This window comes from Esox lucius, chromosome 18 (assembly GCF_011004845.1).
Source record: "Esox lucius isolate fEsoLuc1 chromosome 18, fEsoLuc1.pri, whole genome shotgun sequence".
Lineage (NCBI taxonomy): Eukaryota > Metazoa > Chordata > Actinopteri > Esociformes > Esocidae > Esox > Esox lucius.
In genome coordinates this window covers 25,381,070-25,407,747 of record NC_047586.1, presented here as the reverse complement: position 1 = coordinate 25,407,747, position 26,678 = coordinate 25,381,070, and the positions used below count along the sequence as shown (strand labels likewise).

At 41.9% G+C, this 26,678-nt stretch overlaps 1 protein-coding gene across 1 annotated transcript in view; it reads left to right on the top strand.

The window, feature by feature from the left end:
- Positions 1-308: 308 nt before the first annotated feature.
- utrn (utrophin) overlaps positions 309-26,678 on the top strand; it is a 223,198-nt gene continuing 196,828 nt past the window's right edge. Inside the window, 3 exon segments of the mRNA XM_029114547.2 lie at positions 309-754; positions 2,246-2,421; positions 19,483-19,544. Of these exon segments, the coding sequence (XP_028970380.2) occupies positions 2,340-2,421; positions 19,483-19,544 (144 nt within the window). The 5' untranslated portion in view covers positions 309-754; positions 2,246-2,339.

Sequence of the window (26,678 nt, the reverse complement as noted above, 5' to 3'; positions counted from 1 at the left end):
CAATGCTACTGTGACTTTAATTGGAAAGGTTAATATAATAGTCGTCCAAGTTTTATTAGGCTTTTAAACTTGTACATTACAGTCTATGTGAATTGTGTGGACTAATTAAATGAATCCAGTAATAGGCCAAAATAAATAAATAAAAATACATACATTGCAAAGAAACAATTGGTATTTAAGGAAAGGTTAACGCTATTTCGATTGTGTTGCTGCCAGCTTGACATCCCCTTCAACAGTTTTCTTTTCAATCGACTGGACTACTTGTACGCCTGGTGCAGACGGTCACGTGACCCTGACCGCGCCATGTTTCCATCCGCGCGTCAGAAGTTTGCGGCTAGGCAGCGAAAGGTAGCTACAGGAACAAAGTTTGGGATAGACTCCCTTGTTAGCTGTGCGGGTTTCTCCCGTGGAAGTAATAATATTTTTTTTTAAACTAAAACTTAAAGAACACCTTAAACATCGGGCAGTCAACGGCCCGTAGCGCAGACTCCAAAAAAAGCAGGCTCTTCCACAGAAGAAGCTTGGAACATTGCAAATGTGAAGTGTTTGGATGCGCTGGAGAGGACTGTGCTTTTTTAGCATAGTTTCTAGTGCCTCCGCCTTTGAAAATGCCTTAAGGTCCTCGTGTTGTATTTCAGCGTTTCAAATAGAACCGCTTGTCTATTTTCTCCCTAATTAGCGAACTTTTAATTGATTTTCTGTGCCAAATTACTTGGATTTTCCACACTCGCGCCCCTAACTGACAGCAACGAAGGTGAGTGCGATTTGTTTTGCGAACACTCAAAATGATCATACGGCTACATCCGAAATATGCACTTTAACACAAACACACTAAAGAATCGACTGAGATTTTGTGAGGATTTTATGATCGAACTATCACGATGAATTGTTAAAAAAATTCTTGAACCACTTGAATCGAATTTCTTGTTTCTACAGATCTTACAGCGCCATGTCCAACTCGAAAGTCTCTGCAATATAACGACTTTAAACGTCGTGCCTATCTGATGGCATTAGAATGACACAAGTATAGTCCTGGCAAATTCAAAGCAAACTTCGTATTAGTAAGAGATTCATAACGTGGCATAAAACTATGATCTAGTTAAATCCTTTCTTGATATGTTTACTATTCGGTAAAGTTTTCGGGAACACCCTTTGCTAAACTTAAACTCCTAACTTTTCATTTGGGTCTGTCGCTGATGTTTTGCCTTCGGTTGTCAAAACAACTTAGATTTTTGGGAGTGAACTGAAATTGAGAAGGTGTGGGTCAAGCGGTTTTTGCCGTTTTTCATCCTTACAGTTGCTATTTTTGGATGCTTAGATCCTTGCCAAAGGCATGACGGCTTGTAAACGTGTTGCAAACGTGTTGTTATTTAGGATTCATTCCTCTCATGTTAAATTATCCAAGAAGGTTTATAAACTGAACTTTATAAGATACACGATGTAGTCTTACTGCATAATTTTCACATCTGTCCTGGAACGAGTGACAGATTTAAAGAAGTTTACAAACCACCACTTATGATACATTTACAAACATCCTTCTCTGATTTGCTCAGTAAAATCAACGAAGTATCTCATGTTGCAGGTACATGACAAATTATAGCACTTAGGTCAAATCTCTTAAGGTAAACAGTGAGGGGGGCATTTTAAAAGGCCCAAGTTGATAGCGCTTTTTGGAGAATAATGGATGGTGTGTCCTGCCTTTAGTGTAAAGAGGTGAGATCACTTTGTTTGCTGGTCAGATCATCAACCTTGGCTTGCACACACACAGCTGTTAGTTTTTTCTGTGTTGTGGGAATTAAGCCACTGAATTGGGCCCAGTAATTCAAATTTTTGGCAAACAGCGTTCAGGTTCCTTTTTTAGGCAAAAGAGACACCTGGGATGTCCAGGTAACTGATTTAACGGGACACCTTATTAACACATACATTTTGATGAACATACTCTTATATGTGATTTGTCAATTCTTGCACTTATTTTATCTCAATTCAAACGCTGCCTAAAAAGCTTTGTTTTACCCTTCATACCCCTGTTCTAGCTGTCTTATCATGATCGTTAGGTAAGTATGTTGTGGTCATAGTTCTTAAATTTAAATAAGCAAAACAGATTCATATTTCATTTTATGTTATTACACAACTCCATGTTTATTCAGGCATTACAGTAGGTGTCAACACCATCCAAGAAAAAAAAGTTAAATTACTTCAACTGTACATAACAATAATAACTGTGGATGCGTGCTTTTCTTTTTAGGTGACAACAAAAGGCCATTGCATAAGAAGTGGGACTTCACAAAAAGCGGATTCACTTTTGTGGGAGTCAAAAAAACGAGGTCCTGGTGGACAAAATGGCTACCGTTGCGTCTCCCGGCGACACTGCCGAGGGAGCGGCGAACAACGAATTCAATGACATCATCAAATGGAGATCTGGTATGTATTATGATTGGCTTTCTAATTGGTATAAAGTATTGCTTTTCTGGTAAGAGTGATGTTTTGTGACAACTAAGAAGAGGTTTACTTATCTGCTGCGCATTCTGCAAGAGGTCACATAATGACCAAATGGCTATGAGCACTGCTTGTGTGTTTGTGAGTCAATAATATGGGGTGTATGTCTGTTTTGCAAGGTACGTTCACAAAGCAGTCCAAAATAACATTTAACGAGGCCGGAAATCCAGTTTAAGGTAGACAACTTGAGTTCCATTGGTTGGTGTAACAAAGAGCCTATATAACAGACAGGGAGTGAAATATTTGTAGATGGTGGGGAGGGAAGGATGAGAGCAACAAAGGCCCAGAGAACAGAAAGAAAAAGAAAAAGGCCTGAATTCAGGGATGGGTTACATGCCACACCTTCCACTCCCTATCCTTTTGAACTCATCATTCTCATGACCAACGTTGGTTAGTTTGTTTGGGAGCCTTTCGACTTGTTGTTCTGTCCTATAGTGTCTTAATGTCCGGATTGTGACTGTTCAGGTTTGCTGTGCTGCTGAAATCATTTGAGTATCGGTTGACAGCCACTGTGCCTCAGTGAATCACTTTGCCCCATTTCAGAGGATATGATAGTGTTTGCCCATTACCATAGCCCACAGGGCAGCTGAAGTTATCAGTTTCCCTGGTCTCGTCTTCCAGTGGTTTAAGTTCCATCCCTCGGAGCAGGCAATAAGCCCAGCTTTCTGAACCACCAGCAGATTCCTGGGCCAGGAATTCCACCATTCCATTGGACTTTGTAATTTACAACGCTTGTCTCCAGACCACAATGCTTTCTTACAGGGATTCCGGTTGCATAGCAACCCTAAAAGTAATGTTTTCTTTTATGGCTCGGAGGGAGAATTTACTACATAGCTATGGCGTCTCTCTTAACACTAGAAAGACTAAGTGTCTTTCTAGTGTTAATATTTCTGCTGTTGTTAAAGTTTTTCCACACGCCATCCTTCACTCTTCCAAAATATGTCTATTTAATTCAAGCACATTGTCAAAATTCCGATTTCATAGCAATAATAACAAGTTTCATTATGTATTTATAACAAAAATGCAAGTTCTGGCTTGTAATTCAAAATGTATTTTCTTCCCAATAGTAAACAATGTTTCACAAAAGCATTTGGCAATAGAAACAGTAAATGAGTGTTATTGAGAAATTAAAAAACAAAAATTTACTTTCGTATTCTCATATCACCAAATACCCAAAACGCAACCAAATGTTTTTTTCGAGAAGCCTATATGACTTTAAATCGATTTGATTCCGAATACTTTTGTAAAAATTATTAGTTTTAAGTGGGGCAAAAAAAGCCATTATCACTCGTTTTTCAGCACAAACAATTTGAATAGCATAGAAAAGTTCTCAATAGAAAAGTTCTGAAATGAGCGAGGTTGAGCCTTCTGCCACGATTGGTTTAGATTTGCTCTCCTCATCTCAATTCCCCAGACAGACACACTTGCTTGACTCCTGTCCATATTGTTCAGGGCAATGCTCTTCCCTTCTCTCTCCAGCCAAACATCATTGGCAAATTGAAGCTCAACATTGTTTTTCCAGCCTTCAACAGCTATCTGAGGCAATATTTGTTGGCTTTGTTTAGTAGGCTACTTCTATCCAGTATATCCCCCTCAATGTACAATTAGAGAACTGATTTGAGTGTTTCTCACCTATCCATTATAAAGCCTATTCAAGTCTGTCGTTATGCTGTTAGCAACAAAACAAGTATGTAGTTAATTTTGATTGCTTGAATGTTGTGTCATACGTAAGCCTAAATATCTATAGATAAAGGTTTACAATCAAGTGATTTCCTTCAACCTGTTATACTCTATTTTCCCTTTGTAAACCGTGGCTTATACACAGATTTTGCAAACATTTTCAACCACAGCTGTTAATACATGGGTGCAGTTAATACATGAGTTTACCTTTTTAAAACCTTTTCCACCAGCAAACCTTTTCACAGATGATTGCTTGACGTCGTAGAGGTCTCAGAAACTCATTTAGCAGATATGAAGCAATTGGCGTTACAAGGTTTTCAAAAATGCATTTAATTAACTTGTATTGCCTTCAAATTGCTTGCAAATATTGATGGGCTCATTTTCTCATGCTCATCTTTTTCTCACATGTACACACACTATGATGATATAATGTACGTAAGCCTATTAATTTTGCACGTTTGGGGTGTTTGCATGTATGTGTTTGTGACCATTACATACTTCATAGCTAAACATATCAACATAATTCTCAGCGGGAAGACAAAGTGGTTGCTAGTTGCAGTTAACAAGCATTGATCAAGAGATGAAATGTATGCTTTTGGACCTGTGAACAGTGTGACCGCGGGTGGGATGCCCCATATATACCTTTTTTGAAAGGCAACTTGGATTTCAGGGAGCACAATATTGAAATTGAAAGTTTTGCGCTGTATGGTCATTTTATGCATATATAATTACATTCCACTGTATGAACAAAATGCACTCGTTCAGGCCTACTTATCTATAAGAATTTAATAGGACGCTGATTAATAACAAACCCGTCAGTGAAAATGAGTGTCAGTGAGTGAACTTGTTCTTTCCTCCCTGATTTTCAACAGTGTGTAATTGTTTATGGAAGCATTTTGCCCAGCTGCTTTATATTAGTGCCCAACAGCCTGTACAAATGATGTCCGTGGTTGTAGGTGTTTCTACTGGTAACAAATTAATTTAAACATGTTGGAAGACTGGTATCAGCCTGCGTGGTCGGGCCTTAGTACTTTTAAACTACAAAATATTGGCCTATTTTGTGCCAAATGTCACTTTTTTGCTCTTTTGAACACCCCTTGATTACCTGCTAGACATAAGCATGTAATTCAATGCAATTCTGTATTTTCTGTGTTTAAACAAATGACTAATGGTAATTAGACCTCCGCTCTCTGGCCGTGATGCTGAAATATGAGCCAAAATAGATACGATGAAAGGCGTTTTCATGGCTCTCTCTAAGTTGCGCATTACATGCATTAGCCATTGTGAATGTGACAGAGAGCTATGTCTGTTGAAACAGTTTTCAATAGCCTAGTAAGTCCTTGACGTCAAGTCACATTGCCATACCTTGGCTTTTGCTGAAGTAACGCCCCAGAATGTATGCATGAGTCATAATTATCTGGGCAAATGCGGTTTATACGGCTCCGGAAAAAATTAACAGACCACTGGTCTGGTCTCTTAATTTCAACCCTTCTGTTCCTCTCTCAAAACCTTCCTTTTTGACTTTTTGGAAAGGAAAAAATAAGGTGCAGTGGTCTCTTTATACAAAGCTATAAAATGAATGGTGCAGTTTATACACTGTGCAGCTTATTAACGGGAATTACTGTTGGTTTCCTCATCTTAATAGATTGTGTGTTCCACTACATGGGAACAAGGCTATTTCTATATTTGCAGGTTAGTGTTGTTTATCACCTATAGGTGGTTGCGGATGACCTATCAGCTATAAGCAGCTGGCCTGGGCATCAATACAAGCCTCTCTAGTGTAATACTAGCAGTTACAGCATCTGATCAGTCACAGAAAGGTTGCTTGATCAAGTCCCTAATCAGGCATAGCAGCAGAATTGTTGTTCCGTCCCTGATCAAGGCATTAATTGCTCACAGGTTGTTGCTGAACTTGAAGAATGTGTTCTTAACAGGCCAAATAGTGGAGGAATAAAACATTAACAGGGAACACTTCCCTGAACCTGGGCTGTGGTAAGTAACCGTGTGGTAGAACATCACCTGGATGTGATAGATGTCCTTTCAGTCAAACAGACTGTGTGTGTGTGTGTGTTGTAGAATCACAGATGTTTTCCCTGAATTTGGCTAGGATATTGTAAAAATGACGACAACTTGAGAGTGACCCACTTCAGCAACAAAAAACAAACACAGCCCAGTAGTGATTTAGGAGAAAGGGAGAGCAGAGGTTGTATGTTATGGGGTTGGATGTCACGTGGACGACATGAGGGACAGGTGATGGATGTTTGCACAGCTGAAGGAGGTAGGTGGGACACAGACTGGAACACACACACCCACAGGCAGACCCATATCGAAAGGACCGTCAGCATTAGCCCTGGGGCTTAATAGGTTGAGCCAAAGACATTTGCCATGAGAAGCCACACAGACATGCTATACTTATGTGGGCTGTACTGCATGCTCAGGTGCTGGTACATATGGCCCTCACTCATAATAGAATTGCAGTAGGATTAAAGGCCATAAGTAGACATCATTATAGCGATGCTTGTATGCGGAGAACGATAATAATAGTTCAACTCACTCTGTCTCTCCATCTCTCCAGTAATAAGATGTGAACATTAGTAATAGTAGTGAACAGCCTGTGTGTGTCTGTCCAGAGGAAGTATGATCACTATCCATGTCAAAGAGTCAATCCACTTTGGCTAAACAACCAACTACTCCACCGGGAATACTGCGGATGGGGCCCGGCATGAGAGTGCAAATGCAAATGCTCCCTGAGTCACTCCGGCTCTGTCTGTCTCCCAGATTCTCACCACTTCTTTCTGTCTCTCATTCACTGTGTCTCTCCGCCTCTTTCTGAAGAGACCCTCATTCCATGAAGGGGCCAGACAGGTCTCATGTTCTCTAGCGTGTCAAGTGTTACATAAGCACATAAGACCAGGTGAGAGGGGGAAAGAGGGTGCATATGCACACAGCGTATCAGATGAGAAAAATAGAGACCAAAAGAAAGACCAAGATAGAGAGAACAATGAACAGAAACAGCCCACGTCTCAGAACGATATCTGACAAAATTACCAATCAGAAAGAACCCACTTGTTTCTGGGACCGACTGAATGGTTTGGTCATTGTTCTGTCCGGGGTGTCCTCTTTAGGTGTTCATATTAAAACTTATTGGTGAGAAGAATTGAATGTCGGTTGGATGAGTTTATGTAGCCAGACAAACATTTATTAGGATTGGCTTTTTATTAAAATATTACATTTCCATTTCAGTAATTTAGCTGGTGCTGTTATCCAGAGAGACTTTAATACCTTATTGATTGCACACAGTTTCAACCTTTTATTCGTTTTGGTGATGGGATGGTTAGGTGGCCATTATGATCAAGGGCAGGTTTGGAATGTTGCCAGGCTAACGGGGTAAATGCCCCTACTCTAACAGTGAGTGCCATAGGATGTTCGGTGACCGCATTGTTGAGACACTTGTTTCACAGACCGCCCCAAAGATGTCACCCTACGCATGGCAATTAGATTAGTTAGTGCTTAATTCGTTATTATCAGGATGTTATTACAGGTATTACAAAGTTATTGAAAACATGCAACAGGTGTTAATCCCTTATCTACCATGCAATCTTATGCTACTTAAATCCTACTGGGAAAGTTCAAAGGTCATATGACTCCAGGGGAATAAATGTTTTTAACTGAGTCGATTAGCTTTACACCCTCCTCGTCGCCTCTATGCCTCATAGTTACAAGATCCTGACGAATACCTGATGTTCGTGCGTTCGTGTAAGTTAGTCAGTCAGTCAGTCATCTGAGACAGGTGTCCCGGAGAAGCTTGTTAAAGTTACAGAGTGCTCTGGTATCTTTCTATCGCATTCCCTCCTGAAATGTCTTTCTCTTTACTGTTTGGTTTGGGTGTGTATGTGCACTTTCAGGTTCTCCTTTACTATTTGTGTTTTTGTGTGTGTTCACGCCTCCAGCTCGATAGTCTTGTAGATCATGTGGACTGGTGGAATGTGACAGGAAAGAGTGTTTTACTCTGTGTCTGTGTCATCGCCATAAATCCATTAGTTAATGATTAATATCTAACCTGCTCCTTGTGATACTATAAGAACTTCATGTTTACAGGGAGGTGAATCCAACAGAAAATTGAGTTCGCTTTATAGCTGGGTGATAGGGTTACTCCTTTTATATTGCGTAAAATCTGATTACCAATCACAGTAAATAGAAGATACTAAATAGATGTTGTGCACAAAATAAATATGCACCTGAGTTTATTTATGCCTTTTACACTGTACCACTGCTAATTTATTCTATTCATCAATGACCCCATTAATAATTACCCAGAATTACCCACTGAGTGCAAACAGTCCCAGCCAACTGGCTAGACACGGCATATTGTATTGGAAAAACCCTGGGTTAAAGAGCAAAACAAAGACACGTGGAGACCCATACATAGACAGACATACAATTGTGTGTGTGTGTGTGTGTGTCAAACTCCAACAGACTTTCTTAAATGACCTGGAGTCACTCCACCCCTGGTCATTTAAGGTGACGAGAGAGTTACTATACTCTTACTATTCTCAGCTGAGTTTTGCTCTCAAGGGGCTTTATTGGCATGGTAAATATTTGTGTACATGGCCAAAGCAAGTGTAAAATAATAAAGTGAGGTAACATTGTGCACACATTGGAATGTGAATCTCATGGGAAATTAAGCCGGTCTCTGTGGTTCTCGTCTCTCTCCTTCACTCCATTTCCCTCTCTTCTTGACTTCAGGGCTGACTGTTGTTCTCTGTAAGGCATCTGACAAAAGACACGGGCACAGAGACACAGGCCAAGACAGACTTTTAAGAGAGCTGACCCTGGTCAAACTATTTTGCTTGTGTGTATGTGCGCATGTTTGGGTATTGGTGCTATGTGCTAGTGTTTGCATGTTTTCGTTGGCTTTGAATCCTGCTTTGAGTCATTGTTTTGTCCGAATAATCATGACAAATTTCCCTTGATTTTAAAGTGTGTGCGTGTTGTGTGCGTGTTGTGTGCGTGTTGTGTGCGTGTTGTGTGCGTGTTGTGTGCGTGTTTAGTTCTGTGGTGATTCCACAGCTTGCCACATGCCTAAGCCCAGCTGGGAAAGGGGGAAAAAGCTGGGTTTGGAATTCTGTGTGGTTGTGGAAATTTGGGAAAGAAAAGTAGACCAAATCGTCCCCCATGGGTGTGGCTGTGTGTGGTTTAGTGACTCTCTGGTTTACATTAGAGTGTGTTTTAATGCTTCACCCATGCAACAAAACATTTCAACTCCTCTTTGACAGTCTAGGCCTACTGCCTAGGTAAGAAAATTATTAATGTGCTCTTTAACTGCACTGCTTGCAACTCTTTTGTGTATTATCACTTTAATGTGTGTTCCAGAATTACCCCAGTTGTGCCTTTCCAGTTGGAAATGGTTGTGACCAACTGTTGCCCTCACCCCAAAATCCCCCTCCCAACCCCCCTTTGCCTGCCACCTGGCTACCTCCCCATAAACAGAGGTTCTACCTCCCCTTACCACCCTCCTCCTCCTGTCCTGCTCATTAGTGTAATGGGCGGTGTTGCCACATCAAGCTTCTGACCCTCCGCTAACTCAGAAGGGACATTTGCTCAGCCCCATAAAAAGGCCTTGTGGCATTTTTCTGCTCCCTTCTATATATTCCACTTTACTCAATCCGAGAGACATGTTATTTTCTTTCTTTTCAGCTTTTACCTTTGATGGTAAAGGTTTATCAACAGTTGAAAGTGACCATGTTAGTGTTTTCACTTGAATGTTTTTCTGCAGCAGTGCTGCACGATCAGGAGGTGTAGGTGTGCTAAGCTTTCTGAAGTGTTAGGTTGCCTCTAAATCTGCATTAAATGCTTTCAGCTTTGCTTCAATATAAATACATATTTCTTTAGAGTTGACCAATAATGCTTTTTATTGAAAACATCTTGCTGCTACACCTTGCTTCCTTCTTGCAATCGAGTAATGTAAACCGTTTGGGCTGCCAAATTCACAAGAAAGACATGTTGTTGACTGTTAGGTTTTGTGTCTGACAGTCACATTTTTTGTGCACCTACCTTTTCTATAACCTATTTAAGTTTTGATTGGTAAGAAACTTGATGTTAGTTCATTGCCCTTAAAACAGTCCATAGGCCAAGAGAAACTGTAAAATCCATGTTTTAGTTTTCTTTAAACAGCCATAGCAAACTTCAGATAACTTTAGACACTGCTAAAGTTAGCTTATACCTCAAACCAGGCAAGGAGAGGCAGACATGCAAAGAGAGATGAATGCTGAAATAACCTTTCCTGAACCAACTGCATAGCATCATAAATGTGAATTATAGGATATGTGTTGTTATATATACATACATACTGAATGTCATCAGGATATTTTCATATAATTTAATTTCAGATTCAATCTGTGTTTCACGTTATCACAACAATCCTTGATCCGTGTACACCATGCGTGATTCGACTTGGGATACAATGGTCAACTACATCATGTCGTATCTGACTCGGGATATTCACTGCAGAACCCGCATTCCCCAGATAATGCCTGTAACCAGTCAATAACACCCCCCCGCCCAAACACTGTTCACCCAAGGTAATCACACGGGGATGTTTGTAACAGTCTCACTTTCCCACTCTGATGTCTGCTATGTTTTACAAATTGGAATAAGGAGGTAACTTCTGTGCTGAAAGGTATGTGTAGCTGTGTGGCTCTGAGGTGGCAGTGACCAGGACCGCTAGCTGTTACCATGACAACTGAACGCACACAGATGTCGTGGACATCCAGCACCATACATTGTATTTGTGGATGAGCGTTAGATTTTAAAGTGTTTATTAAGGAAACCAGTGTTACACGGTAGAGATTTGTGGCTTCACTCTATGTGGGGATACCTTCTCAATTTCCCCACCTAGATCAGTAGCATACTACTGGGTCACAAAGAAAAAGATGTACTGGAAACACAGCTGAGCAAAAAAGCTTCAGACCTCAACCCGTTGTCTGGGATGGTGGGAAGATCGGAGATATGGGAACTGAGTGAGAGGAAGTTTTCATGCTATGTCCTAGCAACCGTTTCTGTGTCTGCCATCTAACGGAGGCCATTGTGGGCAGTAATCGGGGTTTCGGGGGGTGGCTTAAATCCTCCTGACAGCTTCTCTGTTTGGATGTCTATCTCTGCACTGTGCAAAAGTGCATCCCAAAACAGCAAGTGAATGAATGAGAATGTGTGTGAGAGAGGATTTAGATGGACAGTGTGTGTTTAGAAGGGAGTTTCGTATATAGCACATACAGCACGAGTGCGTGGGCCTGTGGCATTCTGGGAGATTTCTATGTAGTTTTTTTTTCTTTTTTCTGTCTGAGTTTTGTGAGTCCTAGGTCCACTTACTGACTCATCTATTCCCTCTGATTCTGCATAGCCTTTCTCTTTATATTTTTCTCTCTCTTTCCCGTTTCCACACTCTGTCTCTTTCAATTCAATTACATTAAGTCTTTATAACTCATGTTAAAAAGTAAAATTTTCTTAAATTAGCTAACATTGTTTTACTGTAACAACGTTCAAATTGTGCTTTCTCTGTCTTTCAGTACGTTAATGACTAGTGTATTCTAGCTTCATTTTCCCCCTTCTGATCTGTCAAAAAATTAAAACCGAGTGGTGCTACTTCAGAAATCAGGAGAGTGAGGGTAAATGTAGGTCATGTATACAGACAAGATTTGACTCATTCGGGGAGTGTAATTCCCTATACTCCCCGGATTCTCCCCCCCCGTACAGCCCAGCCCTGCCCAGCCCTGCCCAGCTGCTCTGATCCCCATATAGGAAGTGCTGTTAATTCAATCCAACTCAAAGGGGAAGTTAGTCACAGGCTTGTAACCCGTTTCCATTTCCTCCTCGTGGGAGAGTGAAAATAACAATATACCAACACAAAAATCCTCCTCTCTGCTTTTCCTTTCTGTTGTCTTTTTCTTGTTTTCTCTTTCTCTTTGGAAGGAAGTGATATTTGTCCAGTAGTTCCTGGTTGGTAGTGGCAATATAGACTTTCTCTCCTGTTTTCTCCCCTGTCTGGTGGTGACTTCAGAGTGAGTCATGTGGTGGAAGTCGCTCTAAGACTGGGTGCTGTGTTGTCATCTGGTTTTCACACAGTGTGTTTTGAGGAAGAGAGAAACCAATAGACTGCTTGATTTTATTTTTTTGGGGTGGTTAACTATTTCTCTTGGTTTGTGTTACAGGTCAATAGGGGTCATGCGAATCTGCTATCATGTCCTGTGAGAGTGAGAGCTGACCACCAGCTGTGTGTGTGTAGGTCAGCTGTTTCCTCCCTTTCTGTAGTTGTGATGTAACACTGCCTCCGACATGGACGCACGTAGGAACCCACACAAACAGAGACTCTCTCATATATAGCTGTCATTTGACCAGAACTCACATTTGTCTTGATTGAGAGGCAGGTCCCCCTGACCTCCAACCTCCTCACCTTGAACCCCTACTGTGATGTGATTGACATCACACACCCACACACCACACCAAGTAAACAGTACCCACAATGCTCAGCACACAGCAGGCAAATCTTCACACCAGTTCCCTTCCGGTTCCGTGTTTGTATTTTCCTTTCTTTCTCACTACATTCTCCCATCATGAATTTAAGTAAGTGGCTGCCTTGGAGAAGACACAGAGAGTGGAGGAAGCAGAAGGAGCGAGAACTCGTTCTGGGTGAGTAGTAGAGGATGAATTTCAGCCTTAGTTTCCTGTTTCTACTAGAAAACAAAGCAAAAAGGCTTGAAGTGCTTTCACTCTTGCCTCTACCGGTCTCCACGGTACAGTTTTCATGCTTTCATTCTTTACTGGCTTCCTCGGTGGTGTGCAGCCCCCTGACCATCTCCCCAGAATGATTACTTTAGGATTTAAATTGTCCAGCAAGTTTGAGGTAGGCTTAAAGTAAATGGGAGTAATTCTGAGTTACTTGATTCCCAGTGCCATTTTCAGTAATTGCACGCCAATGTGTTTGAGGATGGGTCTTTGTGTGCGCTCAGTTCAGTCGTATCTCTGGTGTATTTGTTTTTCCACTGGTCAAAATTAAATAGACTGGTCTTACAAACATAAAATATCTGTCTGACTGGTCTTATGTACCATAGAAAATTCTGCAACTACTACCTGTTGTCGATAATGTATAACTACTACCAGTGCGACACCAATGTGTTCATTTTCAGAATTAGAAGTATTTTGGGCACAGGATGATTATTGTAAAATAACACTGAGAGAATATTGTAATGGCAGATTGGGGCAAATCCCAGCATGTGTGTGTGCGCGTGTGTGTTCGTTCATACATTCCTTCAGGATAAAACCAGCACTGCTGTTAAATTCAGTGGCATGGTCAAATGCACCCAGTCAACTGTGGAGGTTTCTCTGTTTAGTTGTGTTGCTGTTGCCACTGCGTTGTGCTGGGTTTAATCTGGATGTAAACTACAGATAGCAGACCAGGATTACAAAAAATAAAATGAATAGTGTGATTCGTATATTGATTCCTTTTTAAGTCTACGGCTCTTCTAGATCCGAATGTTGCGGTCTTATCAAGTTTTGATAGAGGTATTTCACGTTCTGCAATGGTTTGATGGTTGGAGAGGCTCTTTTTGTCGTCTCATGTTTTGCCACATTTTCTGGTTTCTTGAGGTTGCCTGGAACAGAGAACAGGTAACTGGCCAACTCTCTGGCTCTGTTCCAAACGTAGCTGCTCTGCTTATTTCTGATGTTGAGTCTAAGCTGCGTGTGTGTTTGTATTATTGGGCTAGGGTTACATGTGTATGGCTGTCTGCCTCTTCCCGCGCTCTATCTCTATCACATTCTCCATCTTATCACCCTCTCCTGCCATGCTAATCGTGGGAGGCCTCCTTCCCTGTTGCATGCTGGGACAGTGTTTAGACAGAGGGTTGTGTGTTCATCCAGCAGAGCACAGCGTGTCCCGCAGTGCACTGCCCACCTGGGCCATGCCCTTTCTCCCCTGTCTATCTCTCCCTCTCTCTCATTGGTAGTTTCCTTGCCTCTCTGCCCCCCTCCCCTCTCCCTGCATTCTTCTGTTCTTCACCCATGGGTCAGGAAACTACAGTTGAGAGAGAGGGGTATCAAGGAATGTAAGCTTTGTTCACCGAGTGTTATTCTTAATTCATTTGTTTACATTTCGTCTCGTTTTCGGGTGGGAGATGGCGGAACCTCACACGGGAGAGATGGCATGTCGTGGCCTCAAACTCAGAGGTAGGGTGTTCCTCAGACTAGCCGCAAAACCCAGCAAATGTACATAGGCGGCAGTGAGAACGAGCTGCATTGTGTGGGCATAGAGCCTCTGGTTGCCTGTGACAGGGAGATTTAAGGGAGCTACTTTGTCTTTTGTAGCTGTCAGTTATCCTTTTAGCAATAGCCTGTACCAGAAGATTTTCTTCACTACTTCCTAAAATATTCCTCCAGTGAAGGCTGCTCAGTATTTTGATCAATATCAGTGAAATGATAAACAGCTAGTTCATTATTAATAATTTGCCATTCATCACTTTGTTTCTCAAAACTCTCCTGGGGACAATCAAAAATATTACAATTTGGTTTTAGCCCTGAATTTGCTCACTGGAATAAAGCAGATAAGAACTTGATAATTAGCTGAGAGGGTAACTCTGGTGGCTCTGGAATTCATCCAAAACATGGGACTGTCTGTGGGCCCCCAGGAGAGGTTTGAGAACCACTGCACTTTGACATGGCTTTAGGTGTTCTGAACTATTATATCCCAGCTGTTCTGAACTATTTCACTGAGACACATTGCAGAGATCTTAATACAAGAGGGAGACGATTGTTGACCTGAGTGTGTGGATGTTTTTACATGTGCCGAATCAGCATTATTAACAGCATAGAGTAACGATGCATAGTTTCTCTTGGCTGATCTTTTGTGCTCAATTGCCTAGCTGAGCATTGTAACCAAACAAGAGCTTCTTCACAACCCTAAGTCCTCCCATTTCATTGGAAGAGATTTTTGCTTGTTCATGGATAGGAATTTTCTCAAAATTCATGATTGCCTGCTTTGCTACATCAGTGGTTTTAAAACATTTTCAGCAGCCTGAGATATCAAAATATTTCTTTGTGTGTGTGTTGGGGGGGGGGGGGTCAAGTAAAACCCTAGTCTTAATCACCTGTAAATTACACCATTCTAACACTATCATTACGTTAACACACACTGGGATGTTTTTAAAGAATTCTAAGTGGGGATACGAGGTAATCTTCCCAAACACAAGGACTTGTTTTTTCTACAAATACCCAGATCCTGGCTGTGGATCATCAACAGCTCCGGGTTGGGCAAGTTTAGGCAAGTATCCAGTTGTAGGGGGCGGAATGAGGGAAATTATGGGAATGCTATACATTCCATGCGACCCACACATTTTAAATATAACTCAGGTCTGGCAGTGGAGCTGTTAACATTGGGCCAAGTGTGTCTGTTTGTGTCTGTTTGTGTCTGTTTGTGTCTGTTTGTGTCTGTTTGTGTCTGTTTGTGTCTGTTTGTGTCTGTTTGTGTCTGTTTGTGTCTGTTTGTGTGCATGTGGGAGGATGCATTGAGAGATGTATTGAAAAGAATGCTATGATGATGGATAGTTAACGTGTGGTGTGGGTGTGTTTTTGTGTTTGTGTGGGCATGCCAGGCATCGAGCCCTCCTTTAGTATGTGCAGGGCAGGTGTAGGATTGAAACGAAACAAACCAATATCTGTCCCAACACCTGTGCTGTTTTCCAAACTTTAGAAGGGTGGAAGCCTTCTGGTGTATCCCGTTTCGAAAGCGTTTTCTCTTCACAGCTTATTGACAAAAGACCAGGGAAAAACATAAATGAATGAAAATGACGAAAATCCACACAAACTGTTATATACACTAGGGTTTACTAACCGGCCGTTGAGCCTGTTGACATGTTTGATGTTAAATACGGAATCCCTACTAGACATGGCCGAGATTGACGTCAAATAACGAGTGTTCACGTCAGTGCTGTGGCAATGGAATTGTCTATTAGTTTTTTTGCTGTGTGCATTTGACCGCATTTTTTCACTCAGTTAGTACTTGTATTTTTTCTGACTATTGTGGGTTATGGTAAGTCTTCTGAGTGATAAACTGTTGTGTGTTTGATCTCTTTGGCGGGCGCTATGGGTTGTTAACTATCAGATCAGTGAGCTGTGAGAGCACTCCTGTGGGACTGGCATTCGTGATGATAGTCACAACTTCCTGTTCCGCAGGCAGGCAATTCAGAAGAGAGCCTTTCCCCTCAAAGGAGGCCACCGTGCGGTTTCTCACGAACCTGCCTGGTTTAATTTACTGTATGTTCACTGGTATACAAGTGGGTGTGTGTTGGAGGGAGTGTGTGTCTGTGTGTTAATGTCTGATATTTGCGCCCAAGGGAGCATTTCCTTCATACACACCACCTTCCGCCCTTACATCCGTTTTTCTAACAGGTATGCAGGTATTTCTTGCTGTACATATTATTACCAAAAAAATTGTAGGATGACCGATATAAACCAGTCCTATAAGTCAGTCCAGCTAAAAAATAAGACACTGTTATACTACAAATAAAAGCTGGATAACTTAAGAATGAAACACAAAGAGAGCAATGAATTAAGAGGTCAACCTGATCATCCTTTGCATTCAAAAATGCTTCTAAAGGTTGTAATTTCCATTTTTAAATGTCCAACTTAATACTTAGTTTGCCCTTACGGAAAAGGTATCAACCCCTTTAACCCCTTGAAAATGTAATTTCATTTTCATTCATTTATTATATTATATTAAAATCAACAATCATTCATATTTGCACAGAGAATCAGGTGAATTCTATTACAAAGAGGTAGCTCAGGAAGGTGGGAGGGAGTTGGAGTAAGCCTGTTGCCAGAGAGACCGACTCCTCAGGGGCTTGACAGGCCTGACTGGGGCTCAGGACTGGAGGTCTTCCATACTGTCTTATGTAAAGCAGACAAGTCTTTTGGTCTGTCTTCTCCCCTTTCTTTCCAGGAGCTTAAGTCTGTCTGTCTCCTCCCTGTTTTTCCAGGAGCTTCAGTCTGTCTCTCTCCTCCCTGTTGTTACAAATGCTTCAGCCTGTCTCTCCTCCTCCCTGTCGTTAGAGGTGCTTCATCCTAACACTACTCCTCCCTGTCGTTAGAGGTGCTTCAGCCTGTCTCTCCTCCTCCCTGTCGTTAGAGGTGCTTCAGCCTGTCTCTCCTCCTCCCTGTCGTTAGAGGTGCTTCAGCCTGTCTCTCCTCCTCCCTGTCGTTAGAGGTGCTTCAGCCTGTCTCTCCTCCTCCCTGTCGTTAGAGGTGCTCCAGCCTGTCTCTCCTCCTCCCTGTCGTTAGAGGTGCTTCAGCCTGTCTCTCCTCCTCCCTGTCGTTAGAGGTGCTTCAGCCTGTCTCTCCTCCTCCCTGTCGTTAGAGGTGCTTCAGCCTGTCTCTCCTCCTCCCTGTCGTTAGAGGTGCTTCAGCCTGTCTCTCCTCCTCTCTGTCGTTAGAGGTGCTTCATCCTAACACTACACCTCCCTGTCATTAAAGGTGCTTCAGCCTGTCTCTCCTCCTCCCTGTTGTTAGAGGTGCTTCAGCCTGTCTCTCCTCCCTGTCGTTAGAGGTCAGCCTGTCTCTCCTCCTCCCTGTTGTTAGAGGTGCTTCAGCCTATCCCTCCTCCTCCCTGTCGTTAGAGGTGCTTCAGCCTATCCCTCCTCCTCCCTGTCGTTAGAGGTGCTTCAGCCTATCCCTCCTCCTCCCTGTTGTTACAGATGCTTCATCGTAACACTACTCCTCCCTGTCATTAAAGGTGCTTCAGCCTGTCTTTCCTCCTACCTGTCGTTACAGGTGCTTCAGCCTGTCTCTCCTCCTCCCTGTCGTTACAGGTGCTTCAGTCTGTCTCCCATGTTGTTAAAGATGTCCCCCCCCTCTCCCCCTCTCCCCCTCTCTCTCGTCATTCCAGATGCTTCTCTCTCCTCCTTCTAGGAGCTTCAGTCTGCCTCTCATTCCTCCTCCCTGTTGTTACAGGTGCTTCAGCCTGTCACTCCTCCTTGATTGTCTTTACAGGTGTTTCACTCGGTCTCTCTGCTTCCTGTCATTACACATGCTTCACGTTTGATTTTGTGTGTTGTTTTTCTGTTGTCACCTCTGTTTCAACACGCCATGCTAGACTTGACCAAAACAGACTAAAGTAACTACACCAGACCAGGCCATACCTGACCAGACCAGCCTGCTAGTATCAGTGTAATGGATAGCCATTAGTTTCAGCTTCCTTTGATGTGCTTTGTGGTCCCTCACCTTTCAATCATTCGTTCCCCCCTCTTTCTCCTCCCTCCCCACACCCTCCACCCGGTTTTTCTCCAATAGCCCCCCCCCCCCCCGCTCTTGTCAACTCCCAGGGGCACATTCCTGCCTGAAAACCCCTGCTTTATGTCATAGTCTTACACCCTGAATAACGAAGGGCTGACCCCTCGGGTGGTGGTCATAACTTTCAGCTCTTGTTTTTTTTCTGCTGAGTTACAACAGTGACCGAACTGCACTGGTTGTTTAACAAACAAACACACAGGCATACAAATCCACAGAGGGACTTGGCTCAGTCAGTCTTTTACTGACAGCTGAGAGACCTCTGAAAGGCCATTGTGGGCTATTCGGCCTGGATGGAAACATCTGATCAAGGATATCTACTTAATAGTTTTTAAAAACAGTCACATTAATGCTGCTAACCTATGACTTATAAACTCCTACACAAGAAGATTCTAATAGGGAAACATGCTGCAGAGGATGAAGGACGGGACAATGGGAAATATTTCTTCTGATTTACTTAGACACTTGGGGGGATTCTAATGACCTGGTGTGAGAGTGTGTGAGTGTGAAAGAGAGGGAGTGCATGTGTTTTCGGAGTTCAGATATCTGACGGAACACAGTCTCACCTTGCTTCTCCGTCCAAAGAAACCTCTCCAGACAGTTGTTTTCCCCCCTACTCTAAGTAAGTTACATGGCCGCTTCAATCTCTTCTCCAGCTCATAATGTTCCAATCACAGGAACACACAGTTCTGCAATCATCTTCGAGTGGAACTTTTAGTCTGGTTTTCAAAGACGCACAGGTATACTTAATAACAGCATGTCATTTAGTTTAGTCTAGCGGTTGGGGCTCCTAAAATTGATGCACAGTTTAGTTTCATTTTTTCAGTTGCTGATATCACAGCCTGTGGAACATGCTGTTTTGTTGTGTTTGTGATTCCAATCAAGTAATTTAACATGCTGTTTTGTTGTGTTTGTTATTCACATCAAGGTCAGATGCTCACCATTTATCTTCTCTGCCTTCCCTCTCTTCCACAGATGAGCATGATGCAGTGCAGAAGAAGACCTTCACCAAATGGATAAATGCTCAGTTCTCCAAGGTAATGCCAAATGTTTGCTATACGTGAACCTTTTCCAATGACTGCTGAAATGATTTACATCTACCAGTAATTTTTGTTAAAACCAATAATGGAATATAAAGGTGTCTTCCTACCAAAACTACACATTTTATACAGTACATTGTGAAATAATGCTAATATACAGTGTGGCAAAAATGTATTTAGTCAGCCACCAATGGTGCAAGTTCTCCCACTTAAAAAGATGAGAGAGGCCTGTAATTTTCATCATAGGTACACTTCAACTATGAGAGACAAAATGAGAAAAAGAAAATCCAGAAAATCACATTGTAGGATTTGAATGAATTTATTGGTAAATTCCTCTGTAAAATAAGTATTTGGTCACCTACAAACAAGCAAGATTTCTGGCTCTCACAGACCTGTAACAACTTCTTTAAGAGGCTCCTCTGTCCTCCGCTCGTTACCTGTTTTAATGGCACCTGTTTGAACTTATCAGTATAAAAGACACCTGTCCACAACCTCAAACAGTCTCACTCCAAACTCCACTATGGCCAAGACCAAAGAGCTGTCGAAGGACACCAGAAACTAAATTGTAGACCTGCACCAGGCTGGGAAGACTGAATCTGCAATAGGTAAGCAGCTTGGTGTGAAGAAATCAACTGTGGGAGCAATTATATGAAAATGGAAGACACACTGATAATCTCCCTCGATCCAGGGCTCCACGCAAGATCTCACCATGTGAGGTCAAAATGATCACAAGAACGGTGAGCAAAAATCCCAGAACCACACAGTGAATGACCTGCAGAGAGCTGGGACCAAATTAACAAAGGCTACCATCAGTAACACACTACACCGCCAGGGACTCAAATCCTGCAGTGCCATACGTGTCCCCCTGCTTAAGCCGGTACATGTCCAGGCCCCTCTGAGGTTTGCTAGAGAGCATTTGGATGGTCCAGAAGAGGATTGGGAGAATGTCATATGGTCAGATGAAACCAAAATAGAACTTTTTGGTAAATACTCAACTCGTCGTGTTTGGAGGAGAAAGAATGTTGAGTTGCATCCAAAGAACACCGTACCTACTGTGAAGCATGGGGGTGGAAACATCATGCTTTGGGGCTGTTTTTCTGCAAAGGGACCAGGACGACTGATCCGTGTAAAGGAAATAATGAATGGGGCCATGTATCGTGAGATTTTGAGTGAAAACCTCCTTCCATCAGCATGTCAATTGAAGATGAAACGTGGCTGGGTCTTTCAGCATGACAATGATCCCAAACACACTGCCCGGGCAACGAAGGAGTGGCTTTGTAAGAAGCATCTCAAGGTCCTGGAGTGGCCTAGCCAGTCTCCAGACCTGAACCCAATAGAAAATCTTTGGAGGGAGCTGAAAGTCTGCGTTGCCCAGCGACAGCCCCAAAACATCACTGCTCTAGTGGAGATCTGCATGGAGGAATGGGCCAAAATACCAGCAACAGTGTGTGAAAACCTTGTGAAGACTTACAGAAAATGTTCGACCTCTGTCATTGCCAACAAAGGGTATATAACAAAGTATTGAGATTAACTTTTGTTATTGACCAAAAACTTATTTTCCACCATAATTTACCAATACATTCATAAAAAAATCCTACAATGTGATTTTCTGGATTTTTTTTCCCTAATCTTGTCTCTCATAGTTGAAGTGTACCTATGATGAAAATTACAAGCCTCTCTCATCTTATTAAGTGGGAGAATTTGCACAATTGGTGGCTGACTAAATAATTTTTTGCCCCACTGTACATTTACAATGAAGTTGAAATGTCTAAAATGACACTAAAACATTTAACTTAAGATCACCCTGAGTGGCATTACATGAGTGTGAGGCAAAATATTCAAAACCAGTTTTACCCTGTTCTGAATAGGCCCATGGTATATTTGAGTACCAAAGGTGAGACATGCAGTAATTGAAACATTGGCAGAAATTGTAACATTTTGGCATTGATTTTGAAAATATGACTGTATTTTAACTATATTTTATTTAAGGATAGTGATCATATGAAGCCATTTATTATCACATACAGTGCATTTAAAAAGTCTACACACCCCTGTTGTTGTCTACAATGCCAGGTTCTTGTGATGTAAAAGAATGAGACAAAGATAAATCATGTCAGAACTTTTTCCACCTTTAATGTGACCTATAAAGTGAACAATTCAATTGAAAAACAAAAAAAGTTCTGACATGATTTATTGTTGTCTCATTCTTTTACATCACAAAAAATGTTCACAGGGGTGTGTAGACCTTTTATATCCACTGTACCATGCGCAAAGTAGATGTCTGAACTGAATTGACAAAACTATTGTTTGTTAACATGAAATCTGTGGAGTGGTTGAAAAATGTGTTTTAATGACTGCAACATAAGTGTATGTAAACGTCCGTCTTCAACTGAATGTAAGTTGTTATGTTGCAGAATATTCAGTTTGGATATATAATAATTAAACAATGGAAACAAAAGAATGAGATAAAAAAGACAGAGGTTTACGGGTATTTTGTGAGGTTACAGGCAACAGAGCTTGTCAACCACTCTTCACTAACTATAATTACCCCCAAACCCATTTGAGCAGGGGTGGGCAATATATTTCACTGGGGGGCCACATTGAAAATGCCAGAGAGCATTGTGGGCCAGATTACTTTTTAACCAACATTTTCATAATTGAACTTAATTTACTTCAATAATGTTTTTATGTTTGGTTTTTTTCTGTTAACAACTGTTATTACGGCAGGCAAAGGCCTAAAAAAAAATCCCTTTTTATGGTTATTACTCAAAAGAAATGTTGCAACACACATTTGCCTGAAAACTTAACTTTCAACTCAACAGAGTAAGCTACATTACATAAGGTATAGTGTATAACAGTTTTATTGGCATAATAAAAATTTCTGTAAAATACAAGGTGGGAACATGGCAGATGAAAGGAAGAGACACCGAGACAAAGTCCATTAGCAGACTAACATTAGCATGTTAGCATGATTCAGATAAAAACTCAGGCACAGAGCATGTAACGGATAAGTACAGAAAAAATTTAAACATCAAGGGCTCCAAATTGAGCTTGCAATTAGCATTTCCCCTTTAATGCAATAAGGGAGTTAGCTTAGTTGTTCTAACTTCCTTTAAGTGCTCTGAAATGGTATCTACTGGAGCCTTTGGCGGGCCATATACTGCTCAGCCTGGGAAGAGAAGGCCAAGGGTGATGTGTAAGGTCTCTAGGGAAGTTATAAGTTGAAAACACTGGACAGAAATAACCTAATTTCACCGCTATGCTTCAACCCATCTTTAGTTAGTTGTCCAGACTGATATTTTCTCAGCTGCTACTGATGGGTTCAAAAGGTTTTATCCACCCCCAGAAAAGGAAATCATGAAACTTCTAAAAGCCTTTGTTTTATCAGAGGGCAAAGTTACAACGTCCTGTGGTTTAGGATGTTCCAGCTGTCTACGCTACAGTCTCCTAAGCAATATGTACTCCTGCAGCATGGGTTCGGATCTGGCCTACTGTTTTTCAGCCACAATCTGACCAATGCACCCACATCCTATCACCCTGATGACATTTAGCTGATGTTTGTCTTGATGAGAGTAGAGACTTTCATCTGGCAAGATGTTCAAATAGCTTGTTGGAATTGAAATGAAGTGAACTTGGTAGTTTTGGGGACATGCTGACTGCAAGATTCTGCTATCATCATCCAACTGTGATCCTCATCACTGTGCATGGAGGCAAAATAAACAATTGGGTCTTCTTCCACCCAAGTTTATCGCATCTTCAGTTAATTAAAATGTCATAAATGTTGCCTTAATAGTGAATAGATATTTTTTTGATAGCTATTGCTTGATGAATCAATGTCAACAACCTTTTGCTCTTTTAATGTGTGTTCTCTGACCATCATGTTGAGGACTAAGATGACTAAGGGAGTGTGGCATGTATCACCTCATTAATACCCCAGTAAAACAAAGTCACGGATGACCAAAAAGATGACTAAAGATTTTCCCAAAAAAGCACTGCTCTGTCAAGGCATGGACTCCACTAGTAATCTGATGGTGTGCTATGGTATCTGGCACCCAGACGTTAGCAGCAGATCCTTTAAGTCCTGTAAGTTGCAAGATGGGGCCTCGATGGATCGGGCCGATGTGTCCAGCACATACCACAGATGCTCGATTGGATTGAGATCTGGGGAATTTAGAAGCCAAGTCTTCACCTTGAACTTGTTGTGTTCCTCAAACCATTCCTGAACCATTTTTGCTTTGCGGCAAGGCACATTATACTGCTGAAAGAGGCCAATGCTTTCAGGGAATAGCGTTGCCATGAAAGAGTGCACATGGTCTGCAACAATGCTTAGGTAGGTGGTACATGATTATTCTGACACCTTTCAATCAGTACCAGCAATAACCTTTTCAGCAATGTGAGCTACAGTAGCTAGTCTGTTGGATCGGACCGCAGGGGCCAGCCTTCGCTCGCCACGAGCATCAGTGAGCCTTGGCTGGCCATGACCCTGTCGCCGGTTCACCATTTTTCCTTCCATGGGACTACTTTTGATAGGTACTGACAACTGCAGACTGGAAATACCCCAGAAGAGCTGCTGTTTTTGAGATGCTCTGACCCAATCATCTAATCCTTACGCTTGCCCATTTTTCCTGCTTCTAACACATCAACTTTGAGGACAGAATGTTCACTTCCAGCCTAATATATCCCACCCACTGACAGGTGCCATGATAAAGAGATTATCAGTGTTATTCACTTCACCTGTCAGTGGTCATAATGTTATGGCTGATCAGTGTATATGTCAATGTGAAGACACCTGAGATTTGTTTAATAATAATTTCTAGGTTTGCCAATAATATTTTTCATAGCCTTTTTTGCTCACCATTTATCACTAGGTCCAATCATTATGGAGTGCAGGGTATGTTACGGTCATACATGAGAAAAAAAGAAATCCAGAAAATCACATTGTAGGATTTTTTATGAATTTTTTGGTAAATTATGGTGGAAAATACGTTTTTGGTCAATAAAAAAAGTTAATCTCAATACTTTGTTATATACCCTTTGTTGGCAATGACAGAGGCCAAACGTTTTCTGTAAGTCTTCAAAAGGTTTTCACACACTGTTGCTGGTATTTTGGCCCTTTTCTCCATGCAGGTCTCCTCTAGAGCAGTGATGTTTTGGGGCTGTAGCTGGGCAACGCAGACTTTCAGCTCCCTCCAAAGATTTTCTATTGGGTTCAGGTCTGGAGACTGGTTATGCCACTCCAGGACCTTGAGATGCTTCTTAGGGAGCCACTCCTTAGTTGCCCTGGCTGTGTGTTTCGGGTCGTTGTCATGCTGGAAGACCCAGCCACGACCCATCTTCAATGCTCCTACTGAGGGAAGGAGGTTGGTGTCCAAGATCTCACGATACATGGCCCCATCCATCCTCCCCTCAATACGGTGCAGTCGTCCTATCCCCTTTGCAGAAAAGCATCCCCAAGGAACGATGTTTCCACCTCCATGCTTCACGGTTGGGATGGTGTTCTTGGGGTTGTACTCATCCTTCTTCTTCCTCTAAACACGGCGAGTGGAGTTTAGACCAAAAAGCTCTATTTTTGTCTCATCAGACCACATGACCTTCTCCCATTCCTCCTCTGGATCATCCAGATGGTCATTGGCAAACTTCCGACGGGCCTGGACATGCGCTGGCTTGAGCAGGGAGACCTTGCGTGCGTGGCAGGATTTTAATCCATGACAGCGTATTGTGTTACTAATGGTTTTCTTTGAGACTGTGGTCCATGCTCTCTTGAGGTCATTGACCAGGTCCTGCCGTGTAGTTCTGGGCTGATCCCTCACCTTCCACATGATCATTGATGCCCCACGAGGTGAGATCTTGCATGGAGCCCCAGATCAAGGGAGATTGACCGTCATCTTGATCTTCTTCCATTTTCTAATAACTGCGCCAACAGTATTATCCCTGATGTCCTTACACAGCTCTCTGGTCTTGGCCATTGTGGAGAGGTTGGAGTCTGTTTGATTGAGTGTGTGGACAGGTGTCTTTTATACAGGTAACGAGTTCAAACAGGTGCAGTTAATACAGGAAATGAGTGGAGAACTGGAGGGCTTCTTAAAGAAAAATTGTGAGAGCCGGAATTCTTACTGGTTGGTAGGTGATCAAATACTTAGGTCATGCAATAAAATGCAAGTTAATTATTTAAAAATCATACAATGTGATTGATTTAGATTCCGTCTCTCACAGTTGAAGTGTACCTATGATAAAAATTACAGAACTCTACATGCTATGTAAGTAGGAAAACCTGCAAAATCGACAGTGTATCAAATACTTGTTCTCCCCATTGTACTTAGTTTTATTTGTTTACTTACCAAGTTACTGATTTAATTAATATATGGGAATGAACAATATAGGACCCACATTTTTACCTTTAAGAACTCATTTGTGGACTGCAAGAAATGTAGATTTAATTTCATCTGCTACAATAGCCTGTGTTCTGTCACTAAGGTTTCCTTGGCCTGGCCCAATGAAGACCGTTTTTTCAATAAGATTGTGTGATCAACTGTATCAAACGGCTTCAACAGGTCTACAAAACAGAGCAGCACATCTTGAATTCCCATCTAAGGCTTTGACAACATCATTGACGACCATGGTACTGTGCCCTGGTCTAAAACCAGACTGAAATCTTCAAAATGCAATTTCTGGATGAAAAGGAATGTAACTGTTTATATACCAATGTCTCCAGGATTTTAGCAAGAGATGAAATTTTAAAGATAGGCAATCAGAGACACTAGTGTCCCCAACCATGTTTCTTACAGATATTGCAGTAGGAGCACATCGGCGGTTTCTCTGAATTTAGGGATGACCCCCAAAATTAACATTAAATTAAATGTCTAAGTAAGAGCAACAGAGGAAATTGGAGCTCCACTGACCAATACGCCTGGATCTAGCATATCAGCCCCTGTGGGACACTTTTCTTACCATCTTATAACGACCAATGATTCAAGGATCTCTCTTTCAGTGAACAAACTCATTGAAACCCTTGACTTTTGAAATCAGTATTCCTGCGTAACTACTTGATTTTTATGTATTCTTTTATCATTTTTGCCGGACCGTGTAAGCGGAACCGTCCTAGTAGAGCGTATAACAGAATTTGCTGTTGAT